Source organism: Mixophyes fleayi, chromosome 3 (assembly GCF_038048845.1).
Source record: "Mixophyes fleayi isolate aMixFle1 chromosome 3, aMixFle1.hap1, whole genome shotgun sequence".
In the NCBI taxonomy this organism is placed as follows: domain Eukaryota; kingdom Metazoa; phylum Chordata; class Amphibia; order Anura; family Limnodynastidae; genus Mixophyes; species Mixophyes fleayi.
The window spans coordinates 330,540,364-330,566,608 of record NC_134404.1 but is presented as its reverse complement, the minus strand read 5'-3'; the positions used below and the strand labels follow the sequence as shown (position 1 = coordinate 330,566,608).

Below are 26,245 nucleotides of genomic sequence, written 5' to 3'. Positions count from 1 at the left end.
GACTGGAGTATTTCGAATAAATTTTAAACAAAGAAATGCAAAGTTAAAAGAAAACCAGGCTAACTGTAATACCTTATATCCCTCAATATCAAATATTAGTCCCTGTGGCTAGCTGATGGATGTAGGGGCAAGTACTATGGACCAAGGTGACGTTCGATGCTGCTTGGCAACCTGATACGTGTTTCCTACGGCTATCTCCTAGCGGCCTGGTGTTAAGGTATGTGTTAACCACCATGCAAAAAAAACAAAAGAAACAGCAACGCTCGCCTGCATAGGAAACAAAAGTTCTGCAGGTTAAGGGAAAAAGGTTTCAATTTGCATAGAGTGAAACAAGATAATGAAGTAAGACCTAAGACCTAAGACAAAGGAAAGACAGATGGTGGTGGCTGGAAAGGTTTAAGCAGCTTTTCTAGGGCACAAAGGGAGCAGACTGAGGACGAGTCCGAACACGGTGAGAAATAGCAGTTTACGAACCTGCATACATTCATTATTACAGCATGTGTTTGTGCTTCATGTAACAGTGCTGTGCTCTGCGAGGCCTGATATATCACACACAGGTAAGGCATTGGATTCTTATTTACATCTCTGATTATTTCATGGCAATCAGTTACGTGATTAAGTAATAATGGAACAGGGACTTTTGCATATTATACAGTCCTAATGAATGAAATTCAGAGTGAACGACGCACATGCGACTTTTAGCAACAGAGAGACAGACCAGGATATTGTGATGTCAATTTATTTAAACTATGACACTGTAAAAAAATAAACAGCATATGTGACTGTTCCTGTGTATTGAAAAGTTCTGATGTCAGCTAAAGTCTAGGAATCAAGGCTGAAGTTTTCTTTTGTTCTTGAAAAAACAAAACACATAACTGATTCACCTTCAGGTGTTAACGATCTTTGATAGAGTAGATGTTCGTTTTTCTCGTTACATTATTTTTAGGCAAATGTTTATTTAACACAGACAGCCAAGTAATCCTTGTTTGATGTTTTTACGATGGAATGCCATATCACCATGCTAAGGAATCTGCATATGTTACTTTAATGATTTTTCCCTGTATGAATTTATAACTGACAGCACTAAGACGAGGGGGTATATTTACTAAGCGGCGGTTCCGACGGACCGCTGATTTTCTGCGGTTTGCCATCATTTTTTTTAAAATGCCAATTTTATTAAAGACTAAGCCTATCGGGCTTTGTCTTTAATAAAATCGGTGTTTTAAAAATACCACCCACGGCAAACTGGCGGAGAATCGGCGGTTTCTCGGTACCGCTGCTTAGTAAATATACCCCTAAGAATCTCACAGTGAAGCAATATTGAGGTCCCTCCTACTCAGTAGAAGCCAAACTTTTTACAAAATCATCAAAAGTAAATATAGATGCAGGCTATTAATCCTAGGACTGTTTTAAGAAACAATTGTTGTCCTGTAAACATCATTGCTACTGCCACTGATTGAAGTGGAATGGGACCTTGTACAATATTTGATCAGGAGCCTTCCGTCTAAGGCGCACCTATGTAAGGTGTCACTTTCCTGCATTGTGCTAGTGTTTTAAACACTAGCACAATGCACGATAGTGGTCTGAAAATGAAAACTATAATTTTCAATGACCCCCATACTAACTTGCAATGTTGTTCATATTTGGGAGCATTGAGGTTTTCTATACCCTGTCTATTCCATGAATTGACCTCCAGTGACCTCATGAACTCAGGTTAAACAACTGCATGTCAAAAGCATGGTTTCCCTGAAGTTGTGTCCTTAAATGTAAAACAAACATCAATGTGTGCTGTGTCTAAGCGATGCGCCTTGTTAGGCACCAAACCGACCAGATACACGGTCATGGTGTTGGAGGGGTTTGTAGAATGTTGCTGGGGATCTGTGTTTTGTGATTGATTTGGTCTGTGCATAGTGATTGGGGGGAGGGGAGGGGGCTGTGCAGTGTGATTGGGGGGAGGGCTGTGTAGTGTGGAGGAAGGCCTCTGAAATATGATTGGTGATCCATGCAATGCACATACAGTTGTGTGCAATTTGGCTCAGACATAATATTTGTAGCTAGATTCTGCGCAATGTGACTAGGGAGATTAGTGTTGGCTGGTGGAGGGGTAATGCAATGTAACTGGAGCAAGGGGAAAGAGTTCTCTACAATGTAAACTAGGGTCTGAGCACTGTGGTTTGTGGAATATGTGCAATGTGGCTGAGTGGAATGGGCACTGTGGCCAAGGGTTTGTACAGTACAATGTAGCTGGGAATTTATCTTGTGGGAATGCCGTGCAAGGACATCAGAGCACAGAGCTGACATGAAACAGAGGGCTAAAACATTTAAAAAACTTGGTAGTTGAAAGTACCCACCCAACTAGCCGCCCACCTATTGGCAGTATTAGGTGGGCGGCTAGTTGGGTGGGTACTTTAAACTATCGCCCACCTATTGGCAGTATCCTCTGGTTTGGACGGGCTCACCAGCTCAATAAAATGACCCTGAAGTTTTCCACAGTGTTCCAAAAATTTCATTAGCGCAAAGCTCTGACCAATCAAACAGAAGGGAAGTTGTGCGGAACAGTTCACATTTAATTTGTGGGAACGTTCCAAATGTCAGGTACATGGGAAATACTGGTTACCGATTATAACCGCTTGAATTCAATGCATTCAGTATTGCGTTGTCTATTGTCTATAAGCTTCTTTTTTGGAACAAAAATGATAACTATTTATATTTGGCTACATTCGATTTTATTTTGTTTTTTCTTTAGGTGAATAATGGATCATATCAAACATCACTTAAAACACTCAAGATAATATCTTGTCAAAATAACGTTCACTTATTCATGATGATAAATTATAATAAAAGTATCAAAATTCATTTAAAGCTTAATTCAAAATGTATTTTTTCCCATTGATTAGAAAACATGGAGCTTTGCTTTATATTATCGAAGCATTATTTTTTGGTTACTACAACTATCTCCCTATAGTTAACGCACAAGGCCTTTTTCCCAAGCTGGAGAATTTGGCAGCGTTTAAGCCTATCTTTATAGATCCACCCAACAAGACATGCGGTCTACCACGAAGAAGCGTTTTCTGTCAAAGTGACGTGAGCTCACAAAGCATCCGGACCTGCACTCAACGCTTATGTGTTCAAGACTGTCCCTATCGATCTGCCTCTTCGGTCTACCGTCAGCTTCTTCCGGATGACCTTGGCACTTGTATCAGAAAGGACAAGAGTGACCTGCACCCAGAGTCCAGCACCAATTCCCATAGCTTCATTTTTTACCATCACAAAGATTGCTTCGTCACAGCATCAACTTTAAAAGTGGGAAGCTTCTTTACGCTCATCCTTTGGCTAAAACCTGAGCAAGACAGTGTAATGTAAGTACCAAGACATCTGTTACTTTCCCCTGCATACAAATCACCAGCTCAGAGACAATGCGGAATAAAAATAAAAGTAAGGACAGAGGATAATACAGAGTTTGTACAGCACCGTAATGTCATTATTAATGCAACTGACTCATTCTTAATTAAGCTCTATAAGGATTTTAGAACATATAATATTGTACTGTTGTAGGTAAAGTTTTAAAGTAAAATTTACTGTATAGGAATATTAGTTTTATTTGTCAACTGACCTATAACTCAGTCTTCCGATGAGACAAGACTCTAGACCGTTAGTACGACAATTTTAATGCAAATTTTTGCTTGCAACTCGCAGAGCCACGAGTAAATGCGCACTATTACCATAATAACAACGCGATCATCTGAATTCCCTCCTAGGAATTCTATAAAGTGTTGTAAAACAATGTCAGAAATGTTACGGAAATTATTGCAAAACTGCATGACTAAAAGCATCTGTCAAAGAATATGTTTTGAGATGGATTATGCATTAATGTAAATATATGTCACACATATATATATATATATATATATATATATATATATATATATATATATATTAGAGATGTTCACTGACCCCCATGTTCTGGTTTTGGTTTTGGTTTTTTGATCTGGATTGACTTCATGTTTTGGTTTTGGTCTTGGTTTTGGCAACACCGCCCTTGTGTGTTTTGGTTTTGGTTTTGGATCCCTATTTTTTTCTAGAATAACTATTTTTTTCTAGAATCACATAATTTTGCCTTTTTCCCCCTACATTAATATTATTATTATTAACTTCAATAACACTAATTTCAAGTAATTTGCAGTTAATTTTGACCACCTCACAGATCACAATATTATTTTCATACACTTTCAAACAAAGACTGCAGCAACCTGGCTGGATGATAAGCAACAGAATTATTTTTACAGAAATTCTAACAACAGTTGTCTAGCCATTTTTAGCATTGTAAAGCCACAGTCAGTAGAGGTAGGGACCTTAACCATCTATGATCCTAATCCATGTTACGGCATTTGAAGCAAGTTCATGGAAAGCTTTTGTGAAAATCAGAAACTTATGCTAAAAAATAACATCAAGCAGTCCAGCATCAGCTACCTCCCTTCCCTCAGCTAGATCCCAGCACCTGCAATCCACACCCCAACACCTTCATCATCAATATCCTCACAAGTGATTGAAGTTAGTCCTGCATCCAAGTTGCTATTATGAGATGACTCATCCCCTATCCAGGACTCCTCAGAAGAATCCTTGAGCGTTAGGCCCACTGCTGCTGGGGGTGGATCTTCATCCCAGAAGCAGACCAAGAAGAAGACTGATAGTAGTTTACAACAATTGACTGTTAAACAATGCTTTGCAAGAGGAAGCAAGTATGAAAGCAGTCACCTAGTCTCAAAGCGGATCGCAGACGCCATGGCGACTATGCTAGTATTAGATCTGCGTCCAATATCCACTGTTAATGCAGCTGGTTTTAGACAGTTACTTGGGTCTTGTATCCCTGTTACCAAATTCCATCACAACACCATTTTACTAGAAAAGCTATTCCTCACCTCTACCAGAAGGTTCGTAAAATTTTAACTATTGGGCTACAAAATGCCATTCTACCCACTGTACACTTAACCACAGATATGTGGACAAGCGGAACTGGGCAAACTAAATTTTATATGATTGTGACAGCCCACTGGATTGATGATTCGCCTTCACCAGCAGGAACAGCAGCAGCATGTTCCCAAGAACCAGAGCCGTAACGAGGCAGGTGCGGGCAGTGCCGCCGCCCCGGGCGCAGTCCCAAGGGGGCGCAATGGCCGCCCGCACCGGCCTCTGTGTGAGGAGTGTAAAAAAAATAAATTAAACAGACCTCAGATTCAGACTGCCGGCCGCCCGGCGCATCCAAAATGGCGGCCGGCACCCGGCTCCACCCCCTTCTGAACTCTGCCCTCTGCCTCAGTGTCTGATGTTGCTAGGCAGCAGAGGAGCAGAGAAGCAGAGAGGAGCCAGGCAGCGACGGCTGGTAAGGAATAAAGAAGGTAAGCTTCAAAGCAGGAGAAGGGGGGTTTGTGTTGTTATTATGGAGGGAGGGAGGATGTAAGCTGCCATTATGGAAGGAGGGAGGTGGGGGATGTAAGTTGCCATTATGGAAGGAGGGAGGGGGGGGATGTAAGCTGCCATTATGGAAGGAGGGAGGAGGAGGGGGGGGGATGTAAGCTGCCATTATGGAAGGAGGGAGGAGGGGGGGGATGTATGCTGCCATTATGGAAGGAGGGAGGAGGGGGGGGGATGTAAGCTGCCATTATGGAAGGAGGGAGGGGGGTGGGATGTAAGCTGCCATTATGGAAGGAGGGAGGGGGGGATGTAAGCTGCCATTATGGGAGTAGGGAGGGGGGGGATGTAAGCTGCCATTATGGAAGGAGGGAGGAGGGGGGGGATGTAAGCTGCCATTATGGAAGGAGGGAGGAGGGGGGGGGGGAATGTAAGCTGCCACTATGGAAGGAGGGGGGGGGATGTAAGCTGCCATTATGGAAGGAGGGAGGGGGGTGGGATGTAAGCTGCCATTATGGAAGGAGGGAGGGGGGGATGTAAGCTGCCATTATGGAAGTAGGGAGGGGGGGGATGTAAGCTGCCATTATGGAAGGAGGGAGGGAGGGATGTAAGCTGCCATTATGGAAGGAGGGAGGGAGGGGGGATGTAAGCTGCCATTATGGAAGGCGGGAGGGGATGTAAGCTGCCATTATGGAAGGAGGGAGGGAGGGGGGGGTGTAAGCTGCCATTATGGAAGGAGGGAGGGAGGGGGGTGTAAGCTGCCATTATGGAAGGAGGGAGGGAGGGGGGGGGATGTAAGCTGCCATTATGGAAGGAGGGAGGGGGGGGGGATGTAAGCTGCCATTATGGAGGGAGGGGGGGGGATGTAAGCTGCTATTATGGAGGGGGGGATGCTGCTATGCTTTATGAGGGAAGGGGGGGTATGCTGCCATAATGTGTGAGGGAAGGGGGGATGTATTAATATAATGTGTGATATGAGGGTAGCGAGGTTGGGTGTCTTAGTACATGGGTGGGAGGTAGGCTATTAATTTAATGGTGACGTTAAGGTGGGGGCTAATTATTTAATGGGTACTTTTTTATTTGTGGGGTGCTGGTGGGTCAATTTAATTTATTGATGGGGCTTTTTAATTTAATAGTGGGGTCTATTAATTTCAGGTGAGGTATTTATCTGTATCCAAGTCACAAGAATGCTCTCTGTATTGTGTGGCGGTCATAGGAATGCTCTCTGTATAGTCTGGAGGTCACAGGAATGCTCTCTGTATAGTATGGAGTTCACAGGAATTCTCTCTGTATAGTATGGCGGTCACAGGAATGCTCTCTGTATAGTATGGCGGTCACAGGAATGCTCTCTGTATAGTATGGCGGTCACAGGAATGCTCTCTGTATAGTATGGTGGTCACAGGAATGCTCTCTGTATAGTATAGCGGTCACAGGAATGCTCTCTGTATTGTATGGCAGACACTAGGAGGCTCTTTATATTGTGTGTGTGTGTGTGTGTGTGTGTGTGTGTGTATATATATATATATATATATATATAATATATAACTATTAATTTTGTGTGATGGTGATAAGGGTGCACAATGTGATAAAGATGGCTCCATGGCACGGTGTGATAAAGGAGAAACTGTGATGGAGGGCACAGTGGGATGAAGGGGCAGTGTGATACAGATGGTACCGTTACATTTATGTTTTAATTTGTTTCAGTGAGTTTTATTTCAATAACCAATTCATTTTTTTATACAGCTAGCATGTGATAGCTGCATTTAAAGTACTTTGATTCTATGGAGGCTTATTACATAAAGATCCTTACAAAGCCAGACCGAGAAGAATGGGGAGGGAGGGGGTTTCAGTGCGGTCTAGAACTTGTAAAGCGCTAGCCACGCCCCCACAGTAGGTTGACCACGCCCACTTGCCAATTGACACTCCCACTTAGATGGGGGCGCCAGTTCCCTGTCTCGCCCAGGGCACTAAAATGGCTAGTTACGGCACTGCCAAGAACATCACATTTTTCAGAGGCTGGCTACTCTGTGTATCACCAGCTTCACTAAGAGGCATATTATTATTATTATTGTAGATTTGTAAGGCACCACAGTGCTCCACAGCGCCGTACAGTAGGGAAGACAAGGGCATACATAAAACAGGACATATGTAAAACAAGAACAGACAAGGCAGACAAAATTAATGGAGACATGAAAACAAAGGGTATGGAGGACCCTGCTCATTAGAGAGCTTACATTCTAAAGGGAAAAGGGCACAGCTGATAGTTTTGAGGGTTCATTAGTGTGAATAGTGTTATCGAGGATAAGGTCACCTCTAAAAAAGAGATGGGTATTCAAAGAGCATTTAAAGATTTGAAGGCTGTGGGAAAGTCTGATTGAGCATGGTAGGAAATTCCATAAGTGGGGAGCAGCACGGGAGAAGTCTTGAAGACGGAAGTGAGAGGTGGTTATCAGAGACGAGACAAGGCGCAATACTGAGACAATACCGCTGACAGCCTGCTTGAAAAAATAAGGGATGTCATTGCAACATGGCTTATCCTGCTTGGACTCTCCTGAGGATATGTGATTTCTGATAACGCTACTAATATTGTTAGAGCATTACAGTGGGGGGAATTCCATCACATTCCCTGTTTTGCTCACACAATCAACTTGATGGTACAGAACTTTTTTAAAAAATGGCAATGACATGCAGGAGATGTCTTTATCCCAAAATATATAGGGTAATTTTCGGATTCTGCAACAGCATGTAGAAGAATGCAGCAGCTGCAAGAAGAATAGAATTTAGGGGGAATGTACTTTAGTCCAGCGGAGTGGAGAATACTTTCTCTGTTGTGCAAGGTGCTGAAACCACTCGAAGTAGTCACCTGTGAAGAGAACTTGAGTCAAGTGATTCCCTTCATTAGACTTTTTGGAAAGAGAAATTGAAGGAGGAAATGAAACAAAACAATTACGCTAATTATATTGAACTTGTAGATTAAGTACTTTATTCGCTTCGCCAGGATCCAAGAGTTATCAACATCTTTAAATCGGATCATTACATTTTGGCAACTGTGCTTAATCCAACATTTAAGAGCTATGTCTTCTCTTTCTTTCCAGCTGACCCAGATCTCAAGAGATGCAATGAACTCCTGGTCAGCAAGCTGACAGCTCAAGTGGTAAATGACACAATGACGTCTCCTCCTTCAGTTTCCCTGGAAATTGCTGCTAGGAAAACTTAGTTTTCCCAAGACACCCTGTGTTGATGCAGATGAGTCTGCACAACATTTTGACATTTGGTCTGGTCTAAAAGAATTGCCAAAAATCGTGATAGCTCTTCCGTAAAATAAACTACAAATTTCATTAGGTAGGCCATTACCGGCAATTACATCAAAGTACACAGACTTCTGTGATGATGCATTCCAGCGGGGATGAATTAGTATTGTTTGAGGTTGATGTACACACTAATGAGGGTGAATATGATGACAGTGTAGATTGCAGGTGCTGAGATCTAGCTGAGAGAAGGGAGCTAGTTGATGCTGGTAAGCTTGGCAATATTTTGGGTAGAATGGCATGTTGACAATTTTATGTTTTTCTACAGTAAACTTTCACCTTCATTAGAGAGGTGTATTTTTCTTTAAAAGGTATGAGCTTTTTAGTTACATTTTTGTTTCCCACTATACACTTGAACATAGGCTTTAGCACATGAGGTAGAGGGATTAGTAACATCATGACTGAGACTGTAGATTGACAAGAACAATGTGACTGTAGACTGGAGAGTGACAAGGACACTGCCACCCCTCCTTTTTCTGTATGAGCTATGGCACAGTAAAATGTGACTGGAGACTTTTAATAACACTGACAGCCATAATATTTGAATTTCTGTTTCAGCACTAAACACTCCAACATCTCCTGTTTTTGGGTGAGCTATGGCACAGTACAATGTAACTGTCAACCCTATTATTTCTATTTCAGCAATGACAATTAGCAATGGAGCAATGGAGCTCTCTTGTTTGTGTGTGAGCTATATAGCACAGTACAATGTGACTGCAGATTTAGAAGACCAAGCCTGCCAGCCCTATTATTTCTATTTCAGCAATGACAATTAGCAATGGAGCTCTCCTCTTTATGTGTTACCTATATAACACAGTACAATGTGACTGCAGATTTAGAAGGTCAAGCCTGCCAGCCCTATTATTTGTATTTCAGCAATGGCAATTAGCAATGGAGCAATGGAGCTCTCCTCTTTGTTTGTTACCTATATAACACAGTCAAATGTGACTGCAGATTTAGAAGACCAAGCCTACCAGACCTATTATTTGTATTTCAGCAATGACAATTAGCAATGGAGCAATGTATAGTATATAACACAGTACAATGTGACTGCAGATTTAAAAGCCTGCCAGACCTATTATTTCTATTTCAACAATAACAATAAGCAATGGAGCAATGGAGCTCTCCTGAATGCCACTGGAGACTTTGAAGAACACTGCTACCCCTCCTCTTTCTTTTCTACCTATGATGCTGCCCCACCGCACTAGAGACTGACAAGAACCGTGCTATCCCTTCTGTGTCCCTCTGTGAAATGGCACTGGATCGCTGTGGAGGGCGGCACTTATAGAATCCAAAACTCGCGAGATCCGACGACGTAACAAGGATGTTTTGCCTCGTTCTCAATTCCGAGGGCGCGCAAAGTACCGAGCCAGCTTGGCTCAGCTTGTTGTAGCTTGTAACATTTGTTTAAAATGCCTGCTGATATGTTCTTACATTTAGGTGTCTGTTTCTTTGATTAAATTGTATTGTTTTAAGTTATTATTGAGATTAAGGGTAATGCGCTGCCCTTTTGAGGGGCTGAGGGCTGCCCATGAGTCCCATTGAAGTGTATCAGGTTGCTTATTACTGATATATACTGTACGTATGTATATATGCAGTGGTGGAAGTGGGGTGTATACGGTGGTATGTGATATCGTCACTTCTCCTACCACCTTCATTGTAACACTATCACATTCCATGCACTTACATTTTCCATACCACCACCTCTTAATTTCCACTTTGACCGCTGTGTATATGTGATTACCGTGTTTACTATTCATGAGTGCTCCTATTGTCTTTCCACATCTACATCTGCCCTAGTTCCGTAGAACTTTCCTGTGATACAAAGATACTGAGCTACTCAACTGCGATGATGCTGCAGTTTTGCCTGTTATACAACAAACATAAACCAGTTCCTATCCTCCAACAATTGGTCGCTGCCCTCTTTTTGAATCTGTATTTGTTCAAGCAAAAAACAACATTAAGATGGGTCCAGATAGATAGCCAGATGTAGCCAAGTATGTAGCCAAATATATACAGTCAGATATAGCCAAAATATTTAAAGAAAAAATATGACCAAGGAAACAGTAGCTTATATTTTCCATATAACACACATAATTATTTGCACAGCTAGTTTTGATATTCCCTTTAAATATCAACTGCCTAAAATTATATTATCTTTCATTTAGATTTTAATTTTTCTCGCATGTCCCCGTCTATTGCTTTCTTGCAATAATTAGTTGATTTTTCACATATACCAAGAGAATATCTAATGTCCTAATTGGCGGAATAATGAAAAACAATTTGTCTCTAAAATCTAGCTCCCAACAGAGAGGCCACCGCTGAAAATTCCTTTGAATATATCCACATGTGTGTTAAGATATAATGTGCAATAATTTCTTTGAATTTTCCACTACTCACCTGAGGCAACTCTTAAAAATAGCTGATATCATTAGATACACAATGCATCAAATCTTGAAGGAATTCCAGCCTATGGCATCAAATTAGGATGAATAGTGTTACTGGGCTTTGTTTAGCTAGGCTAGCACAGTAACTAATGAGGCAGGAGTTTAAAGATGAACGTTAGACACTGTGGCAATACCATTTCTTATCACTGCTTTTTTTTGTCTTGAATTTGTGCATGAATGCTTGTGGTGTTACTGTTTCGAAATAATGAAAAGGGATCATTTAACGTGCACTTAAAGTACCGATGAACAACGGCCTAAAGGAATAAACATATACTAAGAAACAGACAACAGGGAGGCAGCGTCTGTGAAATTTAAATAGTATAAAGAGGGAAAGATAAATGATATTTCTGTGCCTAATTTCTCCTGGTTTCCTTATCAAAGAATTGCTACTCTTACACTTTCTCTAGATTCCACCGCAAGTTAAACTATCACTTTTGGCAATTTCCTTTTCCTTTTTGCTACAAGTCATCTTTTTTACAGTTCACATATTTCAGATTTATTTCAACATTTGCTTAGTTGTTTTTTTTTAATATATGAAATATTCAATTTTTGTGATTTACTGGAAATAACTATTAAATCAGTGTACAGTAAGTAAGTGAATGTGTGTATTGATATGAATAAAAACTGTATAGCACAATAATTGGATCAGCAGACTAATATTCTAGCTCTAAATTTTTATACAGTGTTTGGCAACTGATTTACAGATAAGTTTCGCCCAGTCTGGGATGTTATTGCAGGGTCAGAAGAAAGCTTTAAATAGGGATTGGGTTCCCTTGGCTAAATGGAGCCCTGTACACATCAATGTTATGGAATGTGTGTAGAGGGAATATGTTGCTTCTATTTCAACATCTGCTTTCAGTGACTTCAGTTTGGCATAGGGATCAATGCTCAGGGCCTCGTTAAATGTTCAGGCTGCCCTAGACTAAAACGCTCTTAGTTCCCCTTCGCCTTTCATAACAGGCTAATACGCATTTGGTTAAAACAAACTTGTTCTTCATTTAAATTGCTGCCCCCCCCCCCCCCACCAGTATTGATGTTCCAGTGCATTCGAAAGTCCACTCCATTTGCCTTTTTAAAAGGGTCATGGCAAGGTTCATTAAAATGAGAACTGTGTAGCAGAAGAGAAACATGAACGAGCGCTACCGAGGGTGAAAATGTGAAGGGGGCTGTCACGACTGTGCCTGTCGTCATCCTTGTCTCTCCTACTCACTTATCTTCAAGCGCCCACCCAAGGCTGATGACTCACTATCTTCAGCCTTTACCATGGGAATAAATTAGGATTAAAACCTTACTACCTTTTCCTTATTTACTTTGGAGAATAGCTCTTCTCTTATATTTTAAAATTAATTTCAGTTTCCAAAAATGTTGCATCCCCCAAAATCCTCGGAACCTAGGCTGCAGTCTAGTCAGCCTATTGGATAATCAGGTTCCCTATTTGAAGCTACATTTGCACTCTGTCCGAGTATGGTAAATGGAACACAGCTCAGACCAGGCTAATCATGTCGAGTTCTAGGTGGTGTCTGTACTTGGTTCCATGTCTGTGTCTAGACACTGGACTATGCCCAATGATTCCGATGTGAGATTCCAGAGATTTACTTCAGACATCATGGCTCCGCCTTCTCCTCACACGTTTTGACTTTGAATTGATTCTGTCAAACAAATACCAGCTTGGGATCTTTTATGTGGAAACCTGTCATTCAGACTATTCCAAAAACTAGAAAGGAAAATATATAAATACCTGCTACTGCTCAATGATATTATTATGCAAACAGCCAAATTCCCTGAGTCCCTCTCCTTATAGTCACTGTGGGGAGCGCTGCCACACAAGTTAATGAAAGGGAATGTGATATACGGACATAATCCCTGAGTGTCTTCTCCAACAGTCACTATGATGAGCACTGCTAAACAGTTTAAAGGGAATGTGGTAGTGTTAGTGTGAGGAAAGACTGGGGTATTTCTTACATGTAATTTAATATATTTTAGACATGGTGCCCAAAAATATGTAATGAAACCAAACATTCTGTATAATAGACCACATACTTGTATAACAACTATAGTACAAGCTCTTCTTGCTACAGACACTGGAGGGGCTAGCAAACTGAATTCAATCTATAAATGAAATGTAAGTAAGTAAAATCAGTTTGGCATAATCTATGTTTCCTAATCTAGCTCATGTGAAGCATCCAACTCAGTCGCAGGTAAATGATGAACCTTTGACCTTTATGTTGGAGAGAGGTACGCTCCGTTTGCTGTCTCCTCTCTCACTCTCTCTCTGTTGGTCGTTTAGTGCCAACTGATGCAGGGGGAGGTGATTCATGACATCAGCATCTTGCTGCTGTATGACCCTAACTGCATTCTATAACTGTTACAACTGCTGCAGCCATTAACCCTGTGTGCAGCTGCATCACTGCTGTTGTTCCTGTTCTCAAATAAACCTACAACTTAAGTGTAATGCTGTGTGGACTAACATTCCTATCCAACACTGCTGATACCTTACAGACACCAAAAGGTTCTGCCAATACTTTAGAGGAAAATGCCAGGAATCTCTATATTTATCCCCTCTGCTCTACCCAGAACCATTTACTCTATATAGCAGACAGGTGCTGCTCCGCCCACTCAGAACCCCATTCCTTCCTTTAATTATAGCATTGTGGATCGGCAAATTGTCCTTTACTAACCAGCCATTGGGCAGCTGCTGTTCTGTTCCAATGATCTATGGCAGGAGCCATAGCTAACCAATGACAAATGGCATATTACTTTTGCATTCATTGATAAGGAATTACCACAGGGAGATGTCACTAATCAGGGCACACAAATTTATTTTTCAGTCTCTCTCTGCTGCATACTGTCACTGAAGGTCGTATTTGAAGCACAACAGAGGAGCTGCACAATTTTCTCTTTATAAGTTTTGTGCATCTTGATGTGCACAATCACACACATATTTGCTCCAAAATGTGTATGTTTGTGCAGCAAGGTGGCTGCATTTGTGGAAGAGCGATGGGAGGATTTGGGTGGAATAATTTTGCTCCTTGCAAAATACAGAGATGGTGCATGCAACCAATTTTTGTCAAGTAGTGTAAAATCGAGATATCATGAGATAAAGCGATATACTTAGGCAAAATTGTGAGTGAGCCCACTCCCTTGGCTGAGAAGCAACCCCACACATGAATGGTCTCAGGATGCTTTACTATTGACATGACACAGGACTGATGGCAGCGCTCACCTTTCCTTCTCCGGACAAGCGTTTTTCCAGATGCCCCAAACAATCTGAAAGGGGATTCATTAGAGAAAACTACTTTACCCCAGTCCTCAGCAGTCCAATCCCTGTACCTTTTGCAGAATGTCAGTCTGTTCCTAATGATTTACCTGGAGAGAAGTGGCTTCTTTGCTGGCCTTCTTGACACCAGGCTATCCTCCTAAATTCTTTGCCTCACTGTGCGTGCAGGTGCAGTCACACCTGCCTGCTGCCATTCCTGAGCAAGCTCTGCACTGGTGGGAGTGGGCTCACTCACAATTTTGCCTAAGAACACAGCCATGAATAAAGAATGGTACTAAAACATCCTTCAAGAGCAACTTCTCCCAACCATCCAAGAACAGTTTGGTGATGAACAATGCCTTTTCCAGCATGATGGAGCACCTTGCCATAAGGCAAAAGTGATAACTAAGTGGCTCGAAGATCAAAACATCAAAGTTTTGGGTCCATGGCCAGGAAACTCTCCATACCTTAATCCCATTGAGAACTTGTGGTGAGTCCTCAACAGGCGGGTGGACAAACAAAACCCCAAATTCTGACAAACTCCAAGCATTGATTATACAAGAATGGGCGGCCATCAGTCAGTATGTGGCCCAGAAGTTGATTGACAGCATGCCAGGGCGAATTGTAGAGATCTTCAAAAAGAAGGGTCAACACTGCAAATATTGACTCTTTACATAAACTTAATGTAATTGTCAATAAAAGCCTTTGACACTTATGAAATGCTTGTAATGTTACTTCAGTGTACCATAGCAACATCTGACAAAAAGGTCCAAAACACTGAAGCAGCAAACTTTGTGAAAACCAATACTTGTGTCATTCTCAAAACTTTTGGCCATGACTGTATGTCTATCTTTATAAAACCTCCCCAACTTAGGCCATCCCACGAATCCTTTACCGATTGGCTAACAAACCCGGCATTATTAACTCTAGCAGGGAACAAACTTCTTTTTTATTTAACCACAACCTGGGTGCTTATAGGCCATCGGGGTAAATTTCCTGCTATCTTTTATCCTAAAGTTTCATATTTCCCCTTCAAATTAGTGACAATTATTTTGAGTCTTGTTACAATCTTACCCGTAGGGTGTTCAGAATTCGTGCTAGGTTGAGGCAATCCTGGATATATAAAAGGTCACACTACAGCCAGACAGGACATAAAATGATGGAAATGTTTTTATTGAGTTAAAAAAGTAAATATATTTCTCCCAGAGCAGTGAGCAGGGAGCAGACGAAGGAAGCATTATTAGAGAAATAATATGTTCCTTTCCCGTTATGCCGCTATGAGAGTATTATTCAGGCTGCATTTGATTTCCTACTATATGTTTGCTGGAAGTTGATTTTGATCTCTTTTTTTTTTTTCTATTTACTTCTTAAGGTGTGTGATAGAAAAGTCTTCTGATGGGCAGATTGTGTTTAAACTCACAATTTCGGAGAAAGAGACCGTGTTTTATTATCGCACAGTAAATGGTTTGCAGCCTCCTATAAAAGTAATGACACTGGGGAGATTTCCTGTGAAGAAATGGATTCATCTCGGTGTGCAGGTGAGTAGATATACGGAACATTTGGTTAAACATGAAAAGTGTTTCAGAATGAGGTGTGAAGATAAGCTATGGAGATGTCACAGCAATGCTGACAGATGTTTACTTAAGTGTGTGTGTGTGTGTGTATTAGAGATGCTCACTAACCCCCGTGAACTGGTTTTGGTTTTCAATCTGGATTAGCTTCGTGTTTTGGTTTTGGCAAAACCGCCCTCGTGTGTTTTGGTTTTGGATTTTTTTAGAAAAAATCCTAAAATATGTTAAAATCACATAATTTTGCTCTTTTTTTGTTTCTACATTATTTTTAACCTCAATAACACTAATTTCAAGTCATGTGCAGTCAATTTTAACCACCTCACAGGTCACAATATAATTTTCATACACTTTCGGACAAATACTGCAGCGACCTGACTGGATGGTAAGCGACAGAGCAATGATACAAACACACGGCAGTTCCTACCACATCTAGGACACATTGGCACACAGCAGTGGCAGAAAAGAAAAATGGCGATCCGCCCTCCCTCCCACTCACCGTTCTGTTGGATCTTAAAAAGGAGTCCAAACATTGCGAAATCCGACGACGTAACAATTATGTTTTGTCTCGTTTTCCATTCCGAGGACGCGCGAAAGTACCAAGCCGGGTGTGTTCGGTTCTTGAGGAACCGAGTCTGAGCCTCTCTAATATATATATGACATGGGTGGAGAGGATAGTGTAGGCAGGAGAGCATATGTAAAGAGGAAAACACGGGGTAAGAGGCCACTGTACATGAGAGCTTGCAATCTTCTACATTACATACCGCATCATGTAATACCCAGCAGAAGTGGTGCCCCTCCCACTCTCGTATTTCGTCCCCACCCCTGCTGCTAACTTAGCAGACAGGAGGTGGGGAACGTCGCCTCATCCTGGTACTGTAGCACTTAGCTGTGACCTCATGTCCATTTTTAGGCCCTTCCCTAACCATTAGCACCCTAATCAACCACCTTAGTTCACCTAAAGGTATCGCTGGCCCAGTGTATATATCATATTTGCTCACTCTCCCGGAGTGTCCGGGAGACCTCTGAATTCTGGGTAGGTCTCCTGGTCTCCCGGGAGAGAAGGCCATTCTCCCAGACCCTGCACACTTCCCGGTGAATTGCGTCATTTTGGACACACCTGCCACTGCAAAATTATGATTTTGCGCCATTGGGCCTAAATGATGAAATTCGTCCCACCCTACCCTCTTCCGTCCTCACACTTCACCTCCCTTCCAGGATCTCTTGGAGGAAAAGAGAAAAAAGTTGGTTAGTATGGTATATATATTGCGCAAGGTATATGAATATAGGTAATCCTGTGACGTACACCTTATATATTTGGTGAATAGTGATTTCAAGTCACTCTTTATAAGATTTATTTCAAAAGTATTGATGGCATTGAGACCCATAGCCATACCTCCTAACTTTTACCTTCCCTAAATCGGGACGCGACATTGACACTTCAGAAAGGGGGTGTGGTCTTGTCACGTTGGCGGCCTGTCTGCATCACAATGGGTGTGGATGACCCCGCGCCCATACATCCTCTAAAACACCTTTGAATTTGCTGCAGATACCAAGGACACCTAGTTCTGGGGCACGGGGCACCTGCTCAACATGGTGAGCGGAAACATGCCCCTATAATATGCCCCTGCTGTAAAATAAACACGATATTAGATGATATCTTGATGTTCCAAAATATGGCCCCAGAACTCCCGGTGGCTTCTTAAATACTTATATTTGACAGTAGAAGGTACATTATTATCCTCATATATAAAAGTTCTATAAAATAAATCCTTATGCTTGGTGGATAGTGATGTAGTCACTTGTAGCTGGTGAGCAGTGATGGTACATATGTGAGTTTAGTCAAAATGCCTCATGGTGGAATCTATAACTCTCGGAGAAGATAAAATGCACCTGGATATGAATTACCACCATACAGACAACTTATTTTATTTTAAACTGAAATTTCTGCCTTAAAAGGAATATTGGGCAGCACGGTGGCTCAGTGGTTAGCACTTCTGTCTCACAGCTCTGGAGTCATGAGTTCAATACCCAACCATGGCCTTATCTGTGTGGAGTTTGTATGTTCTCCCCATGGTTGAGTGTGACTCCTCCGGGAGCTCCGGTTTCCTCCCACACTCCAAAAACATACTAGTAGGTTAAAGTGCTACTATATATATGTAAATATATACATATATATATATACAAGTTAACCCGTGCATGATACTCATGCATTCTAGTCAAATCAAGCTACTTAAGGTGTTAAAAAGGTTCTTGTCATGCATTTGGGCCATAGCCCAGGCCTCAACCACCAACCACTCCCCACTGTCACCCCCGGCAACCACCAACCACTCCCCACTGTCACCCCCAGCAACCACCAACCACTCCCCACTGTCACCCCCGGCAACCACCAACCACTCCCAACTGTCACTTCTCCTTCAAGAAATATATATATATATTTTTTTTAAATCTTTATAAACACTTTTAACAATTAACAAATTAAATTAACAAATTAAAAACATCTTAGTATACCAAATTTCAGCCCTTTCTGAATTTTTTTTTCCACACACACTAAGCATTTAGTAGGTCAGTGTATAACTCCGCCCAGCAGGTGGCGCTGCAGCTTGGTTTTATTTTTTCCACACACACACACACACACACACACACACACACACACACACACACAGAGACTAACACACGCCACTAGACATTTATATATTAGATATTACTGTGGCAAAGAGGGATATATGCCACAGTTCCCCTATAAGGGAACAGGTAGTAATACAGTTAGTCCATACTTACCAACTTCTTGAAGAGATGCTCCGGGAGCCTGCCAGGGGAGGTGGGCGTGATGGGGGCGTGGCTCCAAAATTCGTGTCATTTTGGCCCCGCCCCATGACGTAATGACGCAAATCGACGGTGAATCGTGGCGTTTTTTAACTAATTCTGCCCACTTCACTAGGAAGTGGGCAGAACTATGCCAGATGCAGGGGATTGCCACACTCTCCCGGGAGTCCGGGAGACTCTCGCAAAATGCGGGTGTCTCCCGGACATTCCGGGAGAGTTGGCAAGTATGAGTTAGTCTGCAGCATCAGGCTGCAGACAGGGTTAAGTTTTCCCTAGGTTCCTCTTTTAGCACATACACACACTGGTGTTCCACATGGGTGTAATCGGTTTGCTTTGCTGTGATTTGTTGTAGTGCTGGGGTTGCAGGATAAAGGCACTGTCTGTATGTGTGGGTGGGACCACCGATGCCAGTAAGTGGCCGTGTTATGATCTGCCTTGTTTCTTTGTGTGCATTTTACCCTGTGTTATGATTTGCTTTGTTCCCTGTGTGCATATTACCCTGCAGTACCTGTGATCCTCCAGAGGTGCTGCTGATTGGCTTTTCCTACTATCAGGGGTTAACTTGCACAGCTAGTTAATCATCCACACCTGTCTGTGGCCTATATATGCCTGCCTATTCCTGAATCCTTTGCTGGTCATTGAAGTTCCTAGCCTGCTCATGTGTCTCTGTTCCTGGATTCAGTTAAGTTATTTGCTGCATTTAATTATTACTTACCTGTTGTTTGCCAAGATCTGGAAATCCATTGTTCCATTCAGCCTGAACTGCTTACTGTTTATTTTGCCTACCCTGGACTATACTTTTCTGCAATAAACAGTTTAAAACGTTCATATCACGTGTCCGGCTCCATGGCTGTAATTAAGGAATTGGTTTTGAACAGAACCATAACAGGCCGGCTTGCAGACAGGGAAGTAATGTCTAGCCAGATGCAGGTGGTGGGAATTTCTGTGTACTGTTTCTGATATGTTTGCTGAACCAGCGTTGGAAGTGGTTTACCATCCTGACTACTGCCAATAAACAGTTAAATGGTTCAGCATTCCTGTAAATGCTGTACTTTCTCACAAAATATATATATATATATATATATATATATATATATATATATATATATATATATATATATATATATATATATATATAGAGCGATATAGATATATAAAGCACTCATAAAATCTTCACTCGATAAAAATAAATAAAACGTAGATATTTTTACAACAGCATCCAGTGTCAAGATCTTCTTCCATTCAAATAGTCCTGATGTTTAGAATGGTCAATTATTACACTTTGGATTTCCTATAAAGTCTGCCCAGGAAGACAAACGAAAAAAAGAAGAAAAATTCTCGATAGCAAATGAGCCATTAAAATCTAACAAAAATAAACTGTGGAAACTGATCTGTTCACTGAAATGCAAAGCACCTTCAGTCACTACAGGGTTAAAAAGGAAGCCTTCTACCGTGTTTAGTGTCCCAAGTAATAGGAAAGGCCTATTGTACACACACACAAATATTGTGAAACGGTTGACGAGACGTAGAGTGACATCAGTTGTCAGATGGTAGGAGGCGTCTTGTGAGGCAGCTGGCATCAGATGCTGAGTGTAATGACATCAGGCAGTTTGAAACCAGCACACAGGGAGTGCAGTGGAAGCGTAGCAGGTGGAGCCGAGAGCATGAAAGGATTTAACCCACATAGAATATTCCTGGATATTGGACTTTTCCAGACTTGCAAAAAAACAACAACAAAACAAACATATAACTGTTATTAATTTTGTGCCATATGTAGTTGGTAATCAACACTAATTCATGTCCGTAAAAGGTTTGTTATATTTTAATTATTAATTGAGTCCATGTTCCCGGGTATTCTATTACATCATGTAAATTCTGCTTTAGAAATGGCAAATGTAACACGTTGACTACGAAATCATCATGGTTCAACAGGAAACAGTGTCTTCCAGGTAACACCCACACAACCCACTGCAGGATACCGAAAATTCATTTGTGCAATATAAAGTCCCGTTAGAATGCATACATAATAATCAGATATTGAATTCTTTTTTATTTTAACACCTGTTAATAATATAATCAAAAATAAAATAGGCATACATTGAAGAAAAAAAAATGAACGTTTTTTTCCCCTTTGTTTTTTACATGAAATACATTTCTCAGGATATTATTAGGCCTATTGTACAACAAAATTAAATTTTTAAAGCTCTTAATTGCAAACACATGTTCTAGCATCCATACTCGTCTATCACTATAACGCGGCATTTACACCCGACCTGTAGCTAGTGCAAGTGATTCGTCTAAAAGTCACGTACCTAAGAGACGCCCTAAGCTTGAATCGGATGGATGTGAATGCTCTCAACCTTGGCACACCCGGACTGTACACTTCCTGTGCGGTGGTAATCGATTCAACGATTTCGAGAACTCCGACACAGACAAAACCTACAAGAGAAAAACGATGTCAGCAAGAAACGGCAGCAATATTTAGAGGCTTACCTGAAAAACGACTCTGCAAATATCCGATGGCAGCAGAAGGCTGACAGGACCTCCTTCCACCTGGCCAGCTCTCGGCAGTAGTGTGTGACGTCAGTGCGACCTTCATATATTTAAATTTAAAGCAGCAATGTCGGGACCCCGCAGGTAAACTGTTTAAACAGGGGTCCAGACATTGCTGCTTTAAACTTAAATGCATGAGTCGCACAATATTGCTGTCGTTTTCTCCTGACATCGTTTTTTTCTTGTAGGTCTTGTCTTTGTCGGAGTTCTAAGAATCGTCGACCCATACCCAACCCTTCCTGTGTTCCTTCCCTCCCCCATACAACCCTTTAAATAGTAGGCTGTCGGAAGTGTCCTTTGCGTCTGAAGATGAATTGCATGCACTTGAGGTCAGTTTTATAGTTATTTTTTTAAGTGACTACTTAAGTAATAAAATTCACGGTTTTAAAATTGTAAACATAGCTGCCGGTATTCTATGATTCCCACTTGCAGACGGATTGAACCACCTTACAGTTACACAATTTCACAGTGTGATGACTGTGTGTAATCTGCACTGGTAGCGGAGACAGTAATAAGGATTACAGAGCACATTATAATGTAACCATTCCTAACTATTGCTGTCATCTTATCGGCGCATTCTATATCCTCGTATAGAATACTAAGCTATAATCTGTTACTGTTATTATCTGGAGAGGAGAATATCAGCACCATGGAAAGAAAGTTGGGTGATCTTTATATCCAGATATGATTTGCCTATACTTACTGCAGTCTACTGTACACCATACACGTAAAGTAAGAATTTGACTATTATTATCATTATTATTGTTATTATCATAGATTTGTAAGGCGCCACAGTGCTCCGCAGAGCCGTAGAGTAGGGAAAACAGGACATACATAAAAAAGGGACAAACAAGGTAGACAAAATAAATACAGACATGAAAACAAAGGGTATGGAGGACCCTGCTCATTACAGAGCTTACATTCTAAGTGGAAGAGGGCACAGCTGAAACAAGAGGAGTGAGTGTGGCTCAGAGTGGAGATTGGGACAGTTGTTAGGGTGCATTAGTGTGGATAGCATCATCAGGGATAAGGAAAGCTTTTAAAAAAGAGATGGGTTTTTAGAGAGCGTCTAAAGATTTGAAGGCTGTGGGAAAGTCTGAGCGTGGTAGGGGAATTCCATAAGTGGGGAGCAGCACGGGAGAAGTCTTGTAGACGGGAGTGCAAGTGACTTCTGCGCATGTGTACAAAAAGAGATAGAGAGTCACTACTTGCACTTATAGAGGCAGGTGGGGGGAGGCGAGAGGTGCGCGCGCTTAGTCCAAGTACAATTATTCCGTGTCCAAGTCAATGCGACCGATGTAGACATGCATTAGATACTTCTGTAAAGAAAAGGATCCGTTGTGGGTTCTCTGTAGCTGGTGTAAGGTGCAAACTGATAATGATAACGATCAGTTGAGATTTATCCAACTCAGCAAACTACATATATAATGTCTTTTTCGTACGCAAATTACGCTTGCGCTGTACACAGAAACTGCGTCCAAATCTACATAATGACCCTAATAAGTGATTCAGGTCAAGTAGGAGAGTTATGTTTTTAAGCGCACGCAGTCCGTCAGACAGTACACTATTAGAGATGCTCACTGATCCCTGTGAACTGGTTTTGGTTTTGGTTTTGGATCTGGACTAGCTTTGAGTTTTGGTTTTGGTTTTGGATTTTTTAGGAAAAAAAATAAAATCCTAAAATATGCTAAAATCACAAATTTTTGCTCTTTTTTTGTTCCTACATTATTATTAACCTCAATAACACTAATTTCAAGTCATTTGCAGTCAATTTAGACCACCTCACAGTTCAATATTATTGTCATACACTTTCGGACAAATACTGCAGCGACCTGGCTGGATGTAAGCGACAGAGCAATGACACAAACACACAGCAGTTCCTAGCACATCTAGGACACATTGGCACACAGCAGTGACAGAAAAGAAAAATGGTGCAAGATTGAATTGTCCTTGGGACCGCCCTCCCTCCCACCATTATGTTGGATCTTAAAAAGGAATCCAAAGATCTGACAACGTAACGATGACGTTTTGCCTCGTTTTCTATTCCGATGGCGCGCGAAAGTACCGAGCCGGCCCGGCTCGGTACTCGGATCCCCTAAGTTCGGTTCTTGAGGAACCGAGCCTGAGCATCTCTATACAGTATGAGTTTAAAAAACACACCTAACATTACTTAAATTTTATAGAAAGCTCTCATGATTAATGTACTTTTGTTTTATTTTTATTAACTTTATATATATATATATACCTGTAAGTTTGTTGAGCAAATATATAGAATAATATATTTATTCATTCATTCCTCCAAAACTACTGTTACACCATTATTAGAGCCAAGAACTGCTGACATATATTAACAGCCGCCATACACTCATTACAGACAGAAAACTCACTATAGCTAAATTGATCAGTACAAGTTTTCACTCTAATTGCATTAGTTAATTATGCATCTCCTGTTTTAAGCCACCTTTTCAAAGCTTCTTCGTAAAGGTACATGATACATTAACTATTCATTTTTACACAGCGACTAAATTTCAGATGTTGGGGTGGGGGGCTGGGGGGGTTGGTTGTCAGCGGAATATGCAAGTTATATCTAGAAAATTAGGTAGGGCTTAATGAATTTCCATGGAATAGACAGAAAACTGATTAAACACATGCTGTTTTAGAGGTTTTCCGGGATCTGTCAGATTGATGTGACTTTTCTGGGTTCGCTGTCTACAATTATAAAACTTAATCTTTTTTTGTAGCCTTTATTTTGCCCGGTCGTATCAATGTAACTCTCCCACAGTTTGGCAGACAGTCGCACGTTAAAAGCTTCGGAAAGAAAGTTTAAAATCAAAATGCAAAGGGAAGACCATGCCTGTATTACTCTCTGGAGAGCAGGATGCTCTTAGAATGCCTATTGAAATCAGCATTATCATTCCAATACATGTCAAATTTGAGTCATTTCCTAGTTCAGGCAAAATTTCTTTATAAATCTTTAAATCCTACAGTTCTTTCAAGAAAAGGTTAAGGTACTTATGATTTAATGAAACTCCTTTACATCATAACTGTTTGACTATCAAGTGAAAACTTGTCCTTTAAAACGGAGAGGCCCATTTGCAGAAGGTAGAGCCACCTTTTCTATTATTAATGCTACATTACACAAAGTTACGCATTATATATGTTATTAAAATAATGATGAGTATACTTATTTGCTCAACCATTTACATAGAGCTCAAACCAGGATGGCCCCTGGGAGTAACGTTGCCTACTCACTTGCTAGATGTCAGCTGTCTCTTCCATTCCCGATCTTATTATATGGCATATTGTTGCTTTTTAACCAATGGAGTGCATTGTACATCAGTAAGTAACTCAGTGTAAAGTGCTTATATGGGCAGCTGGTTTAATTAACGTGCTGTGGTGGTCTGGAAAGTATTGTTTTATTGACAAAACTAGCACACTTGTATTGGACTGGTCTGTAGATGTTAGACAGGTTTGTATGTGACAGTGGAATAGTCCATCACTGGGGTATAATTATTGAATGAGTTCTCTGTACAGCGTTGCGGAATTAGAGGCGCTATATAAATAAATAGATGATGATGATGATGATATTTCAAGCATGGTTCTCAAATCTACTGTCTCTACGTTGTGAAATGTGTTAACCATTTGCTGACCACCTGCAGTATTCAAACAGGGGAGGGATGGCAAAAGTAGAGGTCCATCACACAAACCAGGGCCTCCCTGAACAGGGGAGGGCTGGCAGAATTTAGCCCGGGGGGCAAGACTTGACTCAGCAGCCTATTAGGAACATTTTAAAGGAAAAAAAAAATGCAAATGGCCCAGTGAACCAGCCCAAGGTAGCCCAATATGGGACCGGTCCGCGGGGCAGATGTCCCCCTGGCTCCCAGCCCAGCCTTCCCCCTGTCCTTGAATAAGAATTGCACAAAGTAATAAACTGTAAAGGGAAAAAGTAAAATGGAATGATCTACAACCAGCCCTTTAACATCTATCTCTGATCATGAAGTGGTTACAGATATTGTATGTAACTGTTATAAAGCCCTGTATGCACAGCTGTTTTGTCTACACAAGGCTTATTAGGCTTGGACTCTACCGATAATTGCTGCTGGGTCATTTAACATGGTATCTTGCAGAGAATTTGAATTGCTAACTTATCATACCAGTGGTGTTGTTAGGGCTTGCTTAGAGATATTAATAGTAGCAAGGAAGTATAGCTCCCTGGGGTGAGACCATAATATGACATACAGCCCCACCCCCAACTTCCCCTTCTCTCAACTCATAAGTGAAATAAAGCACCACAGCCATCAATAAATGTGACCGGGCCTGCTACACACCCCCAATGCACAAACTGCAGAAGATGACTGATGGTCTGGTGGAGACAGAGAAAGCCAGTGGAGATATGCCGTTATACCTCGGGTTCCCTTCTTAGGTACCATAGCCATAGGAGCCTGAGGAAGGCCCAGCAGAGGTTGGTAACGCTGCTGCCGTCCCAAGTTCGGGGACCACAGAGCTGCTTCCTGGAGGGTCAGTGGGATTCAATTGAATCTGAAAGGCGCACTGCATCCTGGGAGTCCCAGGATTAGTTATTTTGGATTGATTAAATAGAAGCCTAATCAAGGGGGCTTATGGGTAGAAACTGTATATAAAGGAGCTTTAAGCCCATGTAGAATGTGTATTATCTCTACATTTTAGTGCTGTGTAACAGCTTTTTTAAAAGCCAGAGATCCTGCTCTGTTCCTATGACAAATAAATAAAAGCTAACACTCTAATCCATCTACCGCCTGTCCTGCGTAGAGTCCTTAGCACAGTGCCCAGCATTCCTGATCCAAAGTGAGCAATCTGAAGGAATAAGTGAAAGAAAAGAGGTGCTGAAGCAGGTCTAAG

The 26,245-nt window shown here is 41.4% G+C and overlaps 1 protein-coding gene across 1 annotated transcript in view; it reads left to right on the top strand.

The window, feature by feature from the left end:
* Positions 1-400: 400 nt before the first annotated feature.
* The window catches only part of USH2A (usherin), a 558,840-nt gene continuing 532,995 nt past the window's right edge, over positions 401-26,245 (top strand). Inside the window, exons 1-3 of the mRNA XM_075204257.1 lie at positions 401-557; positions 2,747-3,359; positions 15,793-15,958. Of these exons, the coding sequence (XP_075060358.1) occupies positions 2,875-3,359; positions 15,793-15,958 (651 nt within the window). The 5' untranslated portion in view covers positions 401-557; positions 2,747-2,874. The remainder of the gene's footprint in view (positions 558-2,746; positions 3,360-15,792; positions 15,959-26,245) is intronic.